Source organism: Danio rerio, chromosome 3 (genome assembly GCF_049306965.1).
Source record: "Danio rerio strain Tuebingen ecotype United States chromosome 3, GRCz12tu, whole genome shotgun sequence".
Classification (NCBI taxonomy): Eukaryota; Metazoa; Chordata; class Actinopteri; order Cypriniformes; family Danionidae; genus Danio; species Danio rerio.
The window spans coordinates 31494580-31512163 of record NC_133178.1 but is presented as its reverse complement, the minus strand read 5'-3'; the positions used below and the strand labels follow the sequence as shown (position 1 = coordinate 31512163).

The 17584-nt window shown below is 33.3% G+C and overlaps 2 protein-coding genes across 2 annotated transcripts; both read right to left on the bottom strand.

The window, feature by feature from the left end:
• Positions 1-1580: 1580 nt before the first annotated feature.
• si:dkey-16l2.17 lies at positions 1581-8568 on the bottom strand. The gene is made up of 6 exons (XM_001341462.7): positions 8085-8568; positions 7949-7972; positions 6610-6775; positions 4768-5039; positions 3075-3241; positions 1581-3005 (listed from the first exon to the last, which is right to left on the bottom strand). The coding sequence occupies exons 1-6, from the start codon at positions 8122-8124 to the stop codon at positions 2757-2759; spliced, it is 918 nt and encodes a 305-aa protein (XP_001341498.1). The 5' UTR covers positions 8125-8568; the 3' UTR covers positions 1581-2756.
• A 1113-nt stretch (positions 8569-9681) lies between these two features.
• On the bottom strand, positions 9682-16981 carry kat8 (K(lysine) acetyltransferase 8). Its single transcript, NM_212742.2, is given in 11 exon segments — positions 9682-9915; positions 10003-10157; positions 11990-12140; positions 12233-12326; positions 12421-12561; positions 12712-12801; positions 14615-14779; positions 15391-15444; positions 16063-16241; positions 16325-16399; positions 16607-16981. Coding segments are annotated over 11 exon segments (1464 nt in total). The 5' UTR covers positions 16902-16981; the 3' UTR covers positions 9682-9850.
• Between the last annotated feature and the right edge of the window lie 603 nt (positions 16982-17584).

Below are 17584 nucleotides of genomic sequence, written 5' to 3'. Positions count from 1 at the left end.
ATATTAGAACCCCCTGAAATATTTGCCCCTCTATTAATTTTGTCCCCAATTTTAGTTTAATGGAGAGCAGATTTTTTTCAACACATTTCTAAACATAATAGTTTTAATAACTAATTTCTAATAACTGATTTATCTTTGCTATGATGACAGTAAAACATATTTGACTAGATATTTTTCAAGACACTTCTATACAGCATAAAGTAACATTTAAAGGCTTAACTAGGTTAATTGGGTAGGTTAGGGTAATTAGGCAAGTTGTTGTATAACAATGGTTTGTTCTATAGACCATTGAAAAAATATAGCTTAAAGGGGCTAAAAATTTTGACCTTAAAATGTTTATTAAAAATATTTTAAAAACTGCTTTTATTCTAACGGAAATAAAACAAGTAAAACTTTCTCCAGAATAAAAAATATTATCAGACGTCCTGTGAAAATTATCTTGCTCTGTTAAACATTATTCAGGGAAAAAAATAATAATAATTCAAAGGGGGCTGATAATTCATTCATTTGTTTTCTTTTTGGAAAAGCTCTTTTCTGGATTTTGTGTTTCATTGATTATATGGGTACCTAAGGGATGCATTTTTCATCAGCTAATAACAAATTGTATAATATATTAACTTTTGCTGCCAGAAAAAAAAAACATTTTACTTAATTGGATTAGTGATAAATCTCCATCACTTAAAGGGTGGCACAAGATACTTTTTGAGTTTTTTTTTTTTTTTAGTTTTGAGTTTATTAGATTACCCCTGGAACCTATTACCCATGTTTTACACAAAAAACAGAATTTTTTTTTTCAAAGTTTGGACTCCATATTTGGAACCTAGTCCTTGCCCTATCATACTAAAAGGAATATTGTAACTATACTATTATCTGAAAAATGAGCCACGTTTTTAACCTTTTATAAATAAATATATATATTTATAAAAGGTTAAAAACGTGGCTCATTTTTCAGATAATAGTACAGTTACAATATTCCTTTTATATATATATATACAGGCGAAGCAGTGGCGCAGTAGGTAGTGTATATAGGTAGTATATATATATATATATATATATATATATATATATATATATATATATATATATATATATATATATATATATATATATGTAATCTTAGCTTTTTCCCCTTTTTTCTCTTCATTGTTTTTTGTGAATATTTTTCTTTGCATGTCTTTAGAAGTTTATTGTATTATATTGTATTAGTGTGTAAATCCGATAACCTTAATTATAAAAATAAGACTTTCTACAGAATAAAAACTTTTATAGGAAAACGTCCTTGGTCTGTTAAACTTAACTTAGGAAACATTATTACTTATTTAGTCTTTCTCTCTCTCTGAATTTAACCAATATTGCAATGTACTGTTTGGCATTCCCAAACCCAGACTCTTTATTTAAGATTTGTTCTTCTTTTTTATTTTTGTATTTCAAAAGCAAATGGTAATCAAACATGTTTACTATAGATTCGGCTAACTCACCTATTTAAAGACATAATTGAAATATGTAGAAAAGAAATAAAGTTTAAAGAAATGATCGAACCAAAATCATCTTTATAAAAAAAAAAAACAAGTGTAAACAAATAAACTGAAATGTCATTTTAATTTAATACAAATTCTACAAAAGAGCTTCTATATTCTATAAAATTCTATAAAAGAGCTTACAACACTGAGATTGAATGCATTTATAACCACATTTAAATACATGCATTTTGACTTACAAAAGAACTGATAAATCAAATCCATCTTCATTAAAACATGCAGAGAAAACAAATGGCATACTAATCTAATATAAATTCTACAATCATCTAAGATGTTACAACACTGATATTGAATGCATGAGTGAAAGCAAGCAGTGGAGTGTGTGCAATAATATGCCTCATTCAGTCAATCAATTACATTACAATCAAACAAAATCAGAAATAAAAAACCATACTGAATTTATCCTATGAAGTAGGATGTTGGCATCATAAAGTGTTCTGAGGTTTTGATGACATTATTGCAATTACATTAAGTAATAATAACTCAAACACAATAACAATGCAAGGACTAGATTGTGCTTAGCCATGATAAGATGACTAGATTAGACATGGGCCGTTAGAAGATTCTGACGATATAATCACCTTGAATAAAAATATTACGGTGTCACGGTATTGTGAATACTACTCTAAAATATATTCTTTTTAAATGTCTGGGTAAAAAAATAAATAAAACTTGTTTCCCCTTTGAACACAATATATTTTATTTTGAGAAACTTTTAATATATTTTAGCAGTAGCAGTAGCAGTAAACATGTCAGAATAAATCATTAAAATTAATCATTGACTTCTGCTGTCTTCTTTATTTTCAAAAACAATTTAAATTTACAATTTAAAATGGCATCTTTAGATTTATTTTCTGCCGGAGATACTGTTGTTAAAAGAAAAAAATAAATAAATTAGCAAATATGTGAAAAAAACTTACACATAACTTAGGAACGGTACTGCAAAAATTTTTGGCGGTTTTAAAACCTTGACTGTTCCAAACCGCAGTATACCTTGAAAACGATTATCGTCCCATGCCTAGACTAGATCACCTCATAAGAACATATTGCAAATCACACCATAATTAAAAATAATGTGCAAGATTATCTGAAGCTTTGCAATGACTTCATTCAAACAGAAAATAAAAAATAATAATGAATGCCACATGGACAAAACCGGTGGCATTTAACAAAAGTTTGATTGTGTCACTTGTAAATTCCATCTGCTTAACTAATCCACTATCTCCAAATGAGCACTAATGCTAAAGACAGGACTGTAACCAGAGGCGTTTGACTTTCGCTTCTACAAGCATGGCCCAAAAAGTAAGCTTCTGGAACTGTGGTGCGGATGAGCTTTTCAAAGCTTGACACTCGGGAATAGATACCTGGTCGGTTTTTCTGAGCACAACCAAGTCCAAAACTCACAACTCCTGCTTGAATCCATGTCCCATTGCCAACAGGACAAACCAGAGGCCCTCCGGAGTCCCCCTGAAAGACAGACATGATGTTTTTCACATGGTAAGACAGTCAGTGTGAAATGCTAGATTAGCCACATACCTGACAGGAATCCTTGCCTCCCTCTTTATATCCAGCACAAATCATGTCTGATAGGATGTCAACCGTTGATGAATCAGACGACAAAATCTGATACATAAATTGGCAGGACGATTGGTCAATAATGGGCACTTCGACTTCCCGTAGAGCTGCTGCTCCAGTGAGGGAAACTGAAGAAAAGACAATGTGTGAATAGAGACACAGATTACCCAATATGTCATTAGCCCACGTACAAAACAGTAACATAACATGAAAGAATAATAACTGTGATAAACTTTCTTCAGGAGATTGTTTGTTTGAATTTGTAAACTGAAAATGCATAATAAAAGACAAAAGAAAACTTTGTTTCTCACTTTACAAAATAGTTTTATTTAGCAATTATGAACAGCATAGAAACTTAACCCTTAATTTTTTTTTTACACTTTTAGATCAACAAAAAGATGTAATTTTGAGGAAAATAATCTTTATCATATTTTTAGTATTTAGTGTGTATTACTTTGTCACTTTTTCTTCTGATCTCTGCAAATATTTATATTTATATTTATGCGTTTTACACTCTTATACACTTAAAAAAGTAATAATGTTAATAAAATAAATAAGCAGATGTAGTTGTTTGAACTATGAGCAATACTGTATACAGTTTTAAATATCTTTATATTTTGATTTTTGATCGTTTTTTTGTGGCAAACATTTGACCATAAGAAAAGTTCAAATTCATGTTTTAAAACTTAACTTGGCAATTAATACCTTTAGGATTTGATTTATTTTCTTAAGTAAAAAGAAAGTAAAAATTTACACAACGGTTGATAAATTCACACCTTCAATCTTAACACTCCTATATAAATAATGAAGAATAGAAAATCATTTGAATCAGCATTACAAAAATTTTATTTATAATAAACATAACATAAAAATAGTTATTAACTACTTAGATTAGGATCATTAGATTTTTTTAATTAAATATTGCTATTATTTTAGTGCTTTAATTTTGCTTTTCATAGTGTAATTTATGGTGAATTATACTAAATCCAACTACCACTGCAAATATAAAAGTTAGATTTTAATCCTACTACTTATTTTTAATTAAGTTAAAGTTTGTTTTGTGTTCGCACTTTCGTACATTTTTTTAAACTGACAGGTTGTGACACGGTAACTATATTGTTTTATTCAGACTTTCTCTTTAATAATATGGTTTCATTAAAGCATTTTTTGACAATTCTAAATAGGGAAATCATAATAACAGCCAATGACTATCAAAATACGTTGTTCATAGTCAATAAAATAGAGCTAATGTTGTTTGAAGTCATACTGTCAGACCGAATATTGAAAGTAGTGTGACAAGTTGTCACTCTTAAAAACAAACAAATGTGTGTGTATATATATATATATATATATATATATATATATATATATATATATATATATATATATATATATTGTATATAAAACCTTGAGTAAATATGCCATCCACTTCCCTCTTGCAATTCAACTTTCATTTTATTCCCTCTCATGGACTACTCACTGCTATTAAATATTGTCATTTGATTATTAATAATTTTTGATTCACTTCCCAGCAGAAGCTTTTATCCAGAGTGACTTACAAATGATATTATACACAAACAAAATAGTAATAAATACAGCCAACACTCGTAAGAAAGCCAGTCATTTTCGTTAGTCTCTTTCTCAATACACTCACCACCCTCCTGTTTGTGTCCCCAGCCTGTCACGTAGCACAAGGTCCCACTGTTGAACTGGAAGTCAGCAAACGGCAGACACACAGGCTGAATCCTGTCTGTCCAGGAGACCGGAGCGCGCAGTTGCACCAACGCTACATCTCTGCCACCCTGAGGATCTGTGTATCCTTCAGGAATGACCACTCGCTGCACGTAACTGACCTTCTCAAACTGGTTATAGCCATTGAGCAGATGACGTCCCATGTACAGAGTGTACGCAGACACCTCTGAGGGGCTGAGAATAGGAGACAGAGAGCATTAACGTGTGCATATAGTCTACACAAGCATTAATAATATGGTAATAACAGTGGACAAGAAGCACAAATCCAGCACTTGATTAAAAGAACAGATTATCACTCTAGTAAAAGTATTAAGCACTAAAAGCCAAAGCAAAAACGTACGCCTTTATGTACTTCTATGTATTAAAAGTGAACATACTTATTAATGTTTATTTATTTTACAAAGAAATTGTAAGTTTTTATCCCATACTTGCCATAAACTGATAACAACACTACTGATAAGTAGTTTATAAAGGATAATCCAGGTTGAAATACAAATCTATAGACAAGCACATATTAAAATGTAATAAACACTGAATGTGTGCACACAAACATAAACATGCAATATAAAAAAGGATATATTTTAAACAATTTAAGAAAAATGCTTTGTAAATCTATACTAAGTTATTTTGTGCTACAGCTTCGGGATGTTTGTTTGTTTGTTTGTGTTTAACGACACACTAGCTTCTAAAGCTTTGTTTATAGTAAGAACACGTGTTCTGTAGTTATTTAATATACACTCAAATAATGATTTCTGACACTTGTTCAAACTACTTATTTAAAACGAGCTGAATCAACACAATTCTCCAGGGTTTTTTGGGACAGCTTCATTGCTTTATTGGTTATACACTTACATTTGTAAAAACAATGAAGTTAACTCAATCGATTTGCGTTGAGAGAACGCGATGTTGTGAATCAACAATGATAACAATACTACTAATAAGTAGGCTAAAGATAATCCAGGTCAAAATACAAATCTTTAGACAAGTACATATCAAAAAGGAGGAAACACTAAATGTCTGCTGACTAATATAAATATATGAAAATAAAACTTTTAACAGAAAGATTTTAAGAACAATGCTTTGCAGCTCTATACACCTGTGCTACAGGATCAGGAAGTTTGCTTGTTTACGTTTAACGCCATGCCAGGCTCTAGGGCTATGTTTTATGTACTACAGTTATATAATGTACACTTAAATAATTACATTTGCTGTACTTATTAAAATTGAGCTTAAACAACACAATTCTTAAGTTTGTTTGGAGGAAAGCTTAATTGTTTTATGTTCAACACACTTAAATTGGTAAAAACTAATTTGGTAACTTTATTCCTTAATGTTGTTCCAACACAAACTTTTTTTTTGAATAAATTTGGTTTTACAAGTGTAAAAAATCTCTTTAAAACAATTACCTTAATAAAACAGATTCCTCACAGAATTAAAGCCAACTAAAGCTAAATCTAGTAAAACATGCTTCATGGTTAAAGTGTGTTTACAAAGAGAACATGTTGGAGGATTTTCTCCAAGTATTAAAAAACTTGTATCTGGTCCTCAACATCAGGAAGACTCACTTTGACCAGATCATTTGACTTCTGACCAAATCAAAACTAATTCTGAGTACAAGTGAGATTTGTGAGAGAACAATGTTTAAAAAGTTTGATTTAAAATGTAGTGAAGTAAAATTTATAAGTTTCCTTAAACAAAAAATATTTTAATAAAAAAAGTGACTTCACCACTAGATGAAACGTACTTAGGAAAGCAGTGTGCAGCAGATAGGACCCAATTTTTAGCAATGATAGATCCACCACAAACATGTCCATTGGATCCCATCTGAATATCCACTTGCCAAGGCCACGATCCTGGTGATGCTTCAACTCCTCCAACAATGCGTTTCCCTAGCGGAGGCCTGCCGCACACTTACATCAGCAGGTCAGAGGAGATTTAGTGCAAATAAACTGTAGGGATTTTCTTACATGATCACACCTACCCTATAACTTCCCTGGAGTATTATTACATCTTCTCACTGTACTAATAAGAGGCTACACAAACAGGAGAAGGAAAAATGAGGCGTACGGGAAAGTGTTGTGGGTAAGGTTACAAAAGAGGAGGATATTTCTAAGGTTCATCATTCTCCTTTTCACTGATATTCAAATATAATTGATGAACACTCATTTTACTTTATTTACATCCTTTACATTTATGAATTTATATTTTATTTAAATGTACTGTAAAGCTGCAAGCAGGGTGTCAGAAGATTTACAGTCATAGATAGATAGATAGATAGATAGATAGATAGATAGATAGATAGATAGATAGATAGATAGATAAAACAAATGTTATATTACATTTTTTAAATGTTTTTTATTAATAAATATTTAATGTACAATAAATAATTTTAATTAGCAACACACACACACACACACATATATATATATATATATATATATATATATATATATATATATATATATATATATATATATATTTTTTTTTTTTTTTTTTTTTTACAAAATTCATTTAGTTTCTATAGACTTGAGAGGCTATATTACAAATATTACTAGTCATGTTTTAATAAACTACCCATGTTCTACCTAAACCCTATGCATTAGTATTAATATAACAAATATTAATGCCCCTTTTTACTGTGATGTGCAGGTCACAGAAAAAAATGATAAATATTGATAAAACATTTGATGTAATGTATATGTAAATCATTTTAGATTTTAAATATGCCAAATGTAAATGTGTTATTTACTTGTATTTATATTTATAAATAATCATTATTTAAATTTTAAAAACCAGTGGATGAACTAGTTTTGAAATATCATAAACTGTGGAAAAGAAGTCATGCAAGAACAATTTTGTGGTCAAGTGACAAACAAAATGACAGTAAATAATGAATAATAGGTGCAGTAAAACATAGAAAAAGCATATAGTCAACAGTTTATCTTTAAATATATAAAGCTATATATTTATAGTTGCAGTATTTCAATGAAATAATGATCTTAAGTTCATTCTTAAACATTTTAGTCGAAAGATTAAAAGAACATCGGAAATCAGTCACTGACCCATAAGATTAAATTAATTACCTTGTGCCAGACACGTTGACAATCCTGTAGATTTTAAGACAAGAGGAAAATCAAATTAGGAATTTTAACAATGTGACGAATCAAACAGTTATAATTGTATATAAATCATCAATGCGCCTCAATACAATTGAGCTACCTGTTGCCATCAAGAAGAGCTGTAGGCAAGAATCAGTCATTGTGTTCAGTCGGCTGAATATCGGTTAATAATCGCCTTCACGTTTAAAAGAAGAAGCTTTTAATTGTTCTTGGTAGTTCAACCAAAAAAACGATCGACTCTGTGGCCAACAACTCGGTATAAAACGAAAAAAAAGACTTGTAATGTAAAAAAAAATCCAATAATTCAAGAAGTATATTCCGGGTCACGCGTGGTCTACTCGAACAATAAAAATGTCAGCGAGCTCCGTTTACTTTTAAGCACAAGAAAACCATTTGAACCCAAACCTCCGAAGACCGACTGCGCCAAGCTAACAGATTTGTGATGCTTCTTTAAAAAGCTACATCTTCTTTTCTCTACAAGTTTGCATTTTAATCGGTTTTGATTAAGAAATGCGATATAGTTAAAATAGAGGAACTGACCACCGAGCTAAAGCACAGAAATGTTCATTAAGCAGAGAATGTATGAGGGTACCTGTACCTGTTCCCAGTGTCCAATCACGACGCGCGCTCCCAATCTCCTCCTCCTAAATAAGGAGCCCGTTGTTCTCCGGACAAAGATTCTAAACCTGGGGAGAGCCAAACTCCGGCTGCACGTCTTATCAATTAGACTCGGGTTATTTGTAGGATTAACACAAACAATATTCGATTTTAAGTGATATTAATATTTTACACAATTAATAAGTACTGAGCTCCACACATTAATTACTAAATAATCCATAAATCTGTTTAAAAAGTTATAAACATGTTATATGACTCTCTGATTCAACACAAATGGATTGGGTTTTACAAAGTAAACAAAATTATATTTTACTTCTAGCAAACATTTTCACCATTGTTTTATTAAAGCACCTATGTTTTAAATGTCATATTTGCATTAAAACTATTGCTCTAAAATACTTAAAACCCCTCTTAGTTCTTCTCAGTTCCACAGTATTAGTTACCAAGTTATTGTTGCTTAAGCTGAAGGGCCATTCTTTTTCCATTTGACCCTCTTAATCTTATGTATATATTCTCACTAGTGTATATAGGGATCAGCTTTCAGCTAAAAGCCAGACAGGTGCTGCATGTGCAATAGGTAATCCTGTACTGCCTAATGAATAATTCAGCAAAATGTTTCTTGACTTGCAACTTTTTCTTTTTAACATTGTCACATGGACACGATGGAAGGTTTGGTCTAAATATTAAACTACCCTGAGGCCAATTTAAACTGCTCAGACAAATGCCAATACCAACAAACAAGTGGCCCATTGGATGTAGAATGTCGCTGAAAAAACAGTTCACAATCGCCACACACAATAAACACAGTAATTAATGAATACTTCCTATGGCTAAATAGTAATTTTATGTAAAGTTTTACGTCAGTTTGTTGGAAAATCATAATCACACTGCTCAGACATTCCACCATTGGTGAAAATAAACTGACCAACAGCTGACCAAATGAAAATCATTACAGTCTGATCCAGCAAAATCTGACAGACTTGTTTGTTGCCATTGGTCTGTGCAGTAAGAAATGGCCTTTACAAAACAAAGATAAACTAAAGTACCACAATGATAAAACAAAGATGATGAACAATGATGTGAATATTACTATTCATTTATTTATAAAAAATAACAGACTCAATACAATGCGAATGTACAATCGTAGACATTTTCCTCTTGGAGAAAGTATTTCTACATGACATTTAGGTGTGAAAAACATCAGGGGTGAAGTGGCAGTCGTACTCTCCTCTTTACCGTTCATACTCCTCATTTTTTGGAGAACTTGGCCTGCTTGTGTTTTGGAGGTGCCCATTTCAAACAATGTGTGTCCACTGTAGAAGCATAGAAAGTTAAACGATTAAACTTTGGAGAAAAAAGAGGAAGGCTGCCCAGTTCAGCATTTGTTTTTCAGATGTTACCTGTTATTGGAGGTTTCTTATACTGGGCACTTTTCAGATGTTCCTCTACGAGTTTGGGAGTGACACAGATGACATGCTGACCTTTCCAGTACTTGACCATGTTCAGAGACTGTAGTGTGCTGATGATGTCACTCTGAGTGATGCTCGTCATCTGACTGTGGGCGCATTATGCATTAGTTGGCAATCATTAACAAAACCTTGGTAGTAAATTAGCAACTTTTTTTAAACGATTGCATAATGATTGTCTAAAATAAACACTCACCAAATGTACGTAAAAACTGTGTAAGCATGTATATAATACAAGGAGTGTAGAAAATATATTAAAGAGTCATGAAACCCCCTCTTTCAGGTAAAGTGTACGTCTTTTTTTTTTTAATGCACTTGATCTTCAGACAGTAAAGCGTTTGAAAGTAGCGTCTGTCAATAACTACATTTACATCCAATTGTTTTGATGCACATTTAAAAAATGCACATAAAAGATTGAGTTGATGGATTTATATTTTAGATTTTTCTGAGTGAGTTAACTAGCGACATTAGGAGAAGAAATGCTATTTTTCTTGGTGAAGTAGTTAAAGCAGGGGTCACCAATCTCGGTCCTGGAGGGCCGGTGTCCCTGCAGGGTTTAGCTCCAACTTGCTTCAACACACCTGCCTGGATGTTTCAAGTATACTTAGTAAGACCTTAATTAGCTTGCTCAGGTGTGTTTGATAACAGTTGGAGCTAAAATCTGTAGGACACCGGCCCTCCAGGAACAAGTTTGGTGACCCCTGAGTTAAAGGGTTAAATAAAGAAAAGATTCATGCAGTTTCTCTTTACTGTTGATACTTGGTGCCGGTTTATCAGGGAGCGACGATTTTGTTCTCTTTGATTTGTTGGATGGAAACGCTGCTTTATTCGCACGTCTTTAATGTGATATTCCAGTTTTGCACATAAAGTTAATTCGCATCTTTGGATGGAAACATTAAATTAAATTAAAAATAAAAAAATTAAATTAAATTGTCATGAATAAAAATTAGACAACACTTCAAAGCACTCATAGCCCTATGCTACATCACCACCAGTGATGCTGACTTGATGTAAATATTAAGACTAAAAGATGAAATTAAAGAGACAAAGCTCAAAATTACCATGTTTTTTTTCTACAATTAAAGCTAACAGATGTCTTGATAGATGTCAAATTATTAGTTGAGAGATTCATGACCCTTTATTGTCCAGTTTGATTTCACTCCTAAAATATTCGTTATAGGCCCTGATTGTTTAGGTATACCTCATAGGTCTCAAACTTAATAGTGTATATGCGGAAGTATGCTAAAGGACTTTTAATTGGTCAGTAACCTGGGTTAAACGCTTCCGGTGAACTGTATGCCATTACAAAATCGTCCAGTTTAAGCTCTGTTTCTGTTTTTAAATTATCGATATCTGATATAAAGTGAGGCTCAGATTGTACAAGAAGCACTGCATTAAATTACATATTTCCCCACCATGTCTTTAAAACATGAACATTTATTTTACCCCAGTATATTCAATGGAGCTTCTGTGCTAGCTTGTCGATTCTGATGGGATGGGCGCGTGTGAGTAAACGCCTTTTTGTCTTGTTTTACACCTGAGCAACTAAATGAATGTCAAAGTCTATTTAACTGAATGTATTGTAATTACATTACAACTTCAATACTGTAAAAGTATTGAACCCGTGTAACCGTTCACGGAAAGTTTATTAATATGGTAAGAAACACTAGCTCCGCATATACCCTGTTTCTGGAGGGCCGGTGCTCTGCACAGTTTTGCTCCAATCCTATCAAACAGCTGATCCAAATAATGAAGGTGTTCAAAAGAGTCATGAACACGTTCATTAGTTGAATCAGCTCTATTTGACCAGGGTTGGAGAAAATCTGCAGTCCTCCAGGAATTGAGTTTGAGACCTATGAGGTATCCGATTATACTTGAGCACATGTGACCTTGTGCTTGTAAATTCAGACTGGATGTGTACCTGAGATCTTTGATGGAAAGTGTCCCTCTGAAGTCCCGCAAAATCTCTAGTAGTACCCATGACCAGTAACTCCTATAACTCAACTTTCCCAAGTCTGACAGAGGCTTCTCTGGAGAGCCCACTGTGCTTTCCAGCTTAGATAACTCATAACCTGAGAAAAATCATGACACAAGAAAAAGTTATCTATCCAGAAAGGGTCTTATATCAGATGTAGACAGTTGGTGAATCGGTGTTAAGACTCACTGAATGCAATTAGAAATTTTCCATATCCTCGTCGTTGATATGGAGGAAGGGTGAGAATACAAGCAACATTGTTCCCATCAGGAGACTCTTTTTCCTGTTCAGGGAAAACATCATAAAAGCTTATTCATTTAGGCACACTACAGTAATACAATATACAACGTCAAAAACAAACAAAAGATAGAGTTTACCTTGGAGAAGTAACCCACAATATGCGCTCCCTGTTTGTTGACTTCAGTGAGGATGTAGAAGATGAATGGTTCAACATCAAAGTAAAGTGTTTTGTGATCCAGAAACAGCTTTGCCAGGAGGCACAGATTCTGACAGTAGATCTACACAGAGAAAGACAATAATTACACTTGAATATGGGTGGAAATAGATCACGTTAAATTTTCCCTTTAATTCAAACTTTTTAGGTTTTGAGGTCATGAACTGATTTTTCTGTTGTAATAAAGGTTAACAGCTTGCATAATTTGGCTCACCTTATGGTCCTTCCCATCAACCTCATATACAGAGATATTATTTTTGCGATAAATCTCTTTGCCTGGAGGCTGGCGCCACTGACACTGTGACTGAAACAGGAGCCATCGAAGAACAAAGACAAAAAAAAAACAAAAGACAAGATACATTTAACAAGAATGTTTAACTTACTCTGTTAAATCAGATGTACTCTAAGACAAAAATCACAGAAACACAACACAAATGATTTATGATCAATAAAGACAAAACACTGATCTAAGAAAAAGATACACTTAAAATTAAGAGCTACAGTCCTCAAGCCAGATAAAAACCTGAATTCAGATTTAATAAAAAAAAAGCCTAACATAAAACAAACAAAATGTGCTTAAATGCCTTAAAAGGCATCTATTTTACCCCCTTTTCATGATTTAAGAGGAGTCTTTTGTGTCTCCAGAATGTGTCTAAAATTTCAGTTTAAAACACCCATTAGATTATTTATTATAGTATACTTTTTTAGAACATGAGATTTTCTGCTTTGAACACAATGTAGCTGTTTTTGTTGTCTGTGCCTTCAATGCTAGTTCTCCCCACCCACCTTTCCCACGTGCCTGTCAATGTGCCTTAATCTCCACCTCGGCTGCGTCAGATAAACAGCACAGTGACAGACATGAAGGTAGCAGATCTCACGTAACGTTTATAAACACTACAGTAACTAACTACAGTAAGAACTTTACCAATAATTATGTTCACGGTTATAATTATGTTAAGGAGTTAATTCAAGCCTTTCAGCAACGATGAGTCAAAAAAAAAAAAAAAAAAAAAACAAAGTTCACACATACACACACACAGTGCGCGTTTAATTGGCACCGCAAATGTGACAGGACACACGTTAATATCCAATGCTTTATGGATATCCGTTATGTTAAGGTACAAGATAAACCTAATTTAACATCCACAAACCAGGATTGAAGCATCTTCTTTTATAATTGCTGTGACATGCAGCTGTGGTGATAATGATTGTAATTATCACTGTAATTAATTTCAACATGCACTGTTTTAAAACGTTTTAAACTAGTAAAACTCATTCTTCATCTTCATTTGATGATGATTGATGATCACAGAGATCTCAACAGATCTTTTAATCGAAGTCGCTTTGCGCACATCCTGTCTTGTTAATATAATTATATGTTCTACTACGGAGACATGTTAATATGCAGCTTTGACATTGATAGGGGGGAAACCGCACTCCTATGCAGGCTGCAGTGGGACTCAAAGTTCTGCCCAAACAGCTTACAAAAGATGATTTTGATCGTAAGTGCCCTTTAAATAATGTCTGTTGGAAAGCTTATATGGAAATCAAGAGGATGCAGTAAACATGAAGGTTACCTTTATATGAACATTAAAATTTCGAACATATTTTAAACACAAATCTAAATTTAAAAAAAAAAAAAACATTTAACATTTAATAGAAATCAGTCATTTTTTTGGGGATTGTAACACTGAAGTCGTGTTACTAAGTATAAAGTTCCTTTTAGCTGTGTTTATTCTGCTGCTTCGATTTTAACTGCACACACAGCCCTCAAAAGTTGTTTTGATAAACATGTAATGATCAAACTTTTCCTGGTCAAACAACTTGTTGTCTACAAAAATCCAAACATCTTTCTTCTTTTTGTGGTTGTAGCTACACCCACCAAATACGTGTGCATCATAAATATTTGTTAAAGAATCATAAAGAATTGTTGTCATGGCAAACAGAGTCATGATAACCTTCAGATTAGACCAAATAATGTAATAACTTCCAGGTTTTTAAAAAAAAAATCATTAAGCAAGCCTGCAACACTCTATATAAATTCAGACATAGAGCACCCCCTATGGTTCAATAATAGAAGTTACAAAGGATCAACAACAACTGTGGTATGGACTAACCAGATGGTATCTGAAGGTCTTCTCATACTTCATATACTTCAGGCAGTATTCACAGATCCAAAGCTTGGGCTGTTTTCCATAGTCCTCCGGGAATGGAGAAAAGTACCACGCATCAATCTCAAAGTTCCCAATTTGGATTTTGTCCACATATTTTACTTTTGTGATCTGAAAATGATGAAATAAAATCAACATTTTGACACATTACAATCTGTAAATAAAAACACACTAAATCCGATAGTTAAATGATCCAATAAGCTGACTGGGGTGTCACTAGCCAATCTGGAGGCTGTGTACACCAGGCAGTTAAATAGCATTCTAAATTCAATTTTAGGTGACACTTTTCATCCCCTACACTCAGAGTTTCAACTCTTTCCTTCTGGTCGCAGGTTTTTAGTATCAAGCTGTAGAACTTAAAGATACAAGAATAGTTTCATACCTGCAGCTATTAGACATAAACAAAGCATAGACTAAAGCCGAGGCATTTCTGTGACTTGTATATCATACATTTAATAAATTGTTTTAAATAATTGTTTGGGGGGTGGGCACTTGAAGTGATGAGTTATTAATAATTGCTTAAAAATTTTTTTTGGAGAGTGTTTTGTATGTTTATGTCTCTATGTCGACTTGGTGTTGTTTTTTAGTGTGGCACTGTTATGAAATGAAAATTCTTGACTGCAAACCAAATCTACCTTCGTGTATACATAAAGTAACCTAACCTAATCATTGAGATGCATTTTTTTTTTCAACAATAAGCATGCAAACATTGCTCCTCTTACCGCCTCATGCTCTTTCTCCAAGGCTGCTGTAGTGGGGTCCATCTCTGCATAAGTCTGAAAAAAGAAAATTAAGTTTTATTACACATTATTTGGCAAGGCATGGCAAGTTTATTTATATAGCACATTTCATACACAGTGCCAATTCAAAGTGCTTTACATAAACAAGAATAAAAGAAACAAGTGAAATAAAAATAAAAACAAATACTAAAAATGAGTAAAATGTGATATTTACAAATTAATTACAAATCTGAAGGTGTTTGTTTAGAGTTTTAAAATACTTCATGTATATAAATGAAAAAATAAGACAATATGTATCAGTAATATAATGCATTACAGAACAAGTTAAAATGGTAGTTCACACAAAACTAAAAATTCAGTAATTATTTACTCATCCTTTCGCTTGTATCAAACCTTTAGGAGGTTCTTTTTAAAGAAAGGTGTAAACCTCTAACCACTGACCTCCGTAGTATCAAACTTGCAACTATAGAAGTCAACGGTCAGAGGTTAACATCTCATGTCAAAATATCTTCTTTATTGTTCAGCAGAAAAAAGAAACTCATAATTGTGTGGAACAATTTAAGGGTGAGTAACTAGTGAGTAAAATGTCATTTTTGGGTGAACTATACCTAATAATTGCATTATTTATATTTGCAGTGTGAAAACTAAAGTTACCTTCTGAACGTGGTTGATCTCATCATGTTTCCTCTTCTGATTTCGTGTTATCTTCCTCTCTGGCTGGTCCACAAGTTCTCCTCCACCCCCTTCCTCCACACTCTTCCTCACAGCATCTTTCACAGTCTTTGTCAACGCCAAACGAGCCTTTCCAACCCACTCATCTAAACGTCTATTGACTGTAATTGACAAAACAACGCATGTACTCAGTAAATCTGCAAGAACTACACAAACCTGTAAAGACTAGTGATGCAACACTCACATCCAACATAGTGGACATAAAACTCTTCTCTGCCCTCCTGCTCATTCAGTCTGGACTGAATAACCTCTGCTGAATCTGGAGAAAAAGAAAAACACAACTTAACAAAAAGGGAAAAGTGATTACATTATATGGTGTTGCATAAGCTATTGTTTACATTATGCAATTCTCACTCAACAGTTTTTATAACAACACACTGTTAGTATTATATAAATGTTTTTAAAAGTGGCAACATAAGTGTTTCTGAATTTAATTTTTAATAAGCTTTTCCCGTAATGAGCTTACGCCATGTTTTGTCCGTGCGCTGACACAGATAAGTCTCCCCAATCTCTACCGACACCTCCTGCTCTCTGCCGCCGCCAAGCGACACTCCGTCAGCGGAGCGCGGAGTACTCGAGCCCGTGGCTTCTCGTTCTCGATCCGCGGCCTCCATCTCATCCTCTTCCCCGCCGCTGCCATTTGATGAACATGTTGCTCGAGTTCCCGTTTCCAATCTTCCTCGGTCCGTTCCAGCGTGACCAGAGTCTATTTCAACATCCATTCGCTCTTCTGAACCGCAGTTCTCATATGAATTGTTCATGTTCGGGTGTCGACTGTTGGACATTGACATAGCTGCGCCAGACATCTTTGTCCATTTGAAAACACATTGCGCACCGCGTTAACTCGCGCAAGCGCAGTGCGATTTTGGACGTGGTGTGGTTTGTGTACATAGTATGCCCCCTATGTGTACATGAAGCGCTGTTTTTTTCAATACAGCTCTAACTGCAGTTGTAACCCTTGATCAGAGATGCCCAAACTAAGTTGTCCCATGGTAACATTTGATTTGGCCCTCCATCCTATCTGAGAAGAGAGGGCGAATTTGGGGGAGGGTTAAATCCTTTTATTACACATTGTCATTTCTAATTTAACTTACCATTTCCAGTTGTTAGTTTTTATTTCTGAGCTACAAAATGAAATTCAATATTTCAATTAACTGTAGTTAATGAATCCAATTAAAATAAATAAATAAATGAACATCCTGTTGCTCAGTGGATAGACAGTTCAGAAGTCCTCAGTAAGCAAATTAAGGTAAAGACATGTGCAGCTTGACTCATGTATTCAGCATTAAACTTAAATGGAATTTTTATGTTTTCATTATAATAGGTTCGTTATAAAATATTAAAGTGTATATATAATGCATTAGTTCATATGATTTAAGTAATGTTTTCTATTCATTTTGTAGTAAATGAGGAAATCACCACAGCAATATTGTTATACAGTTTG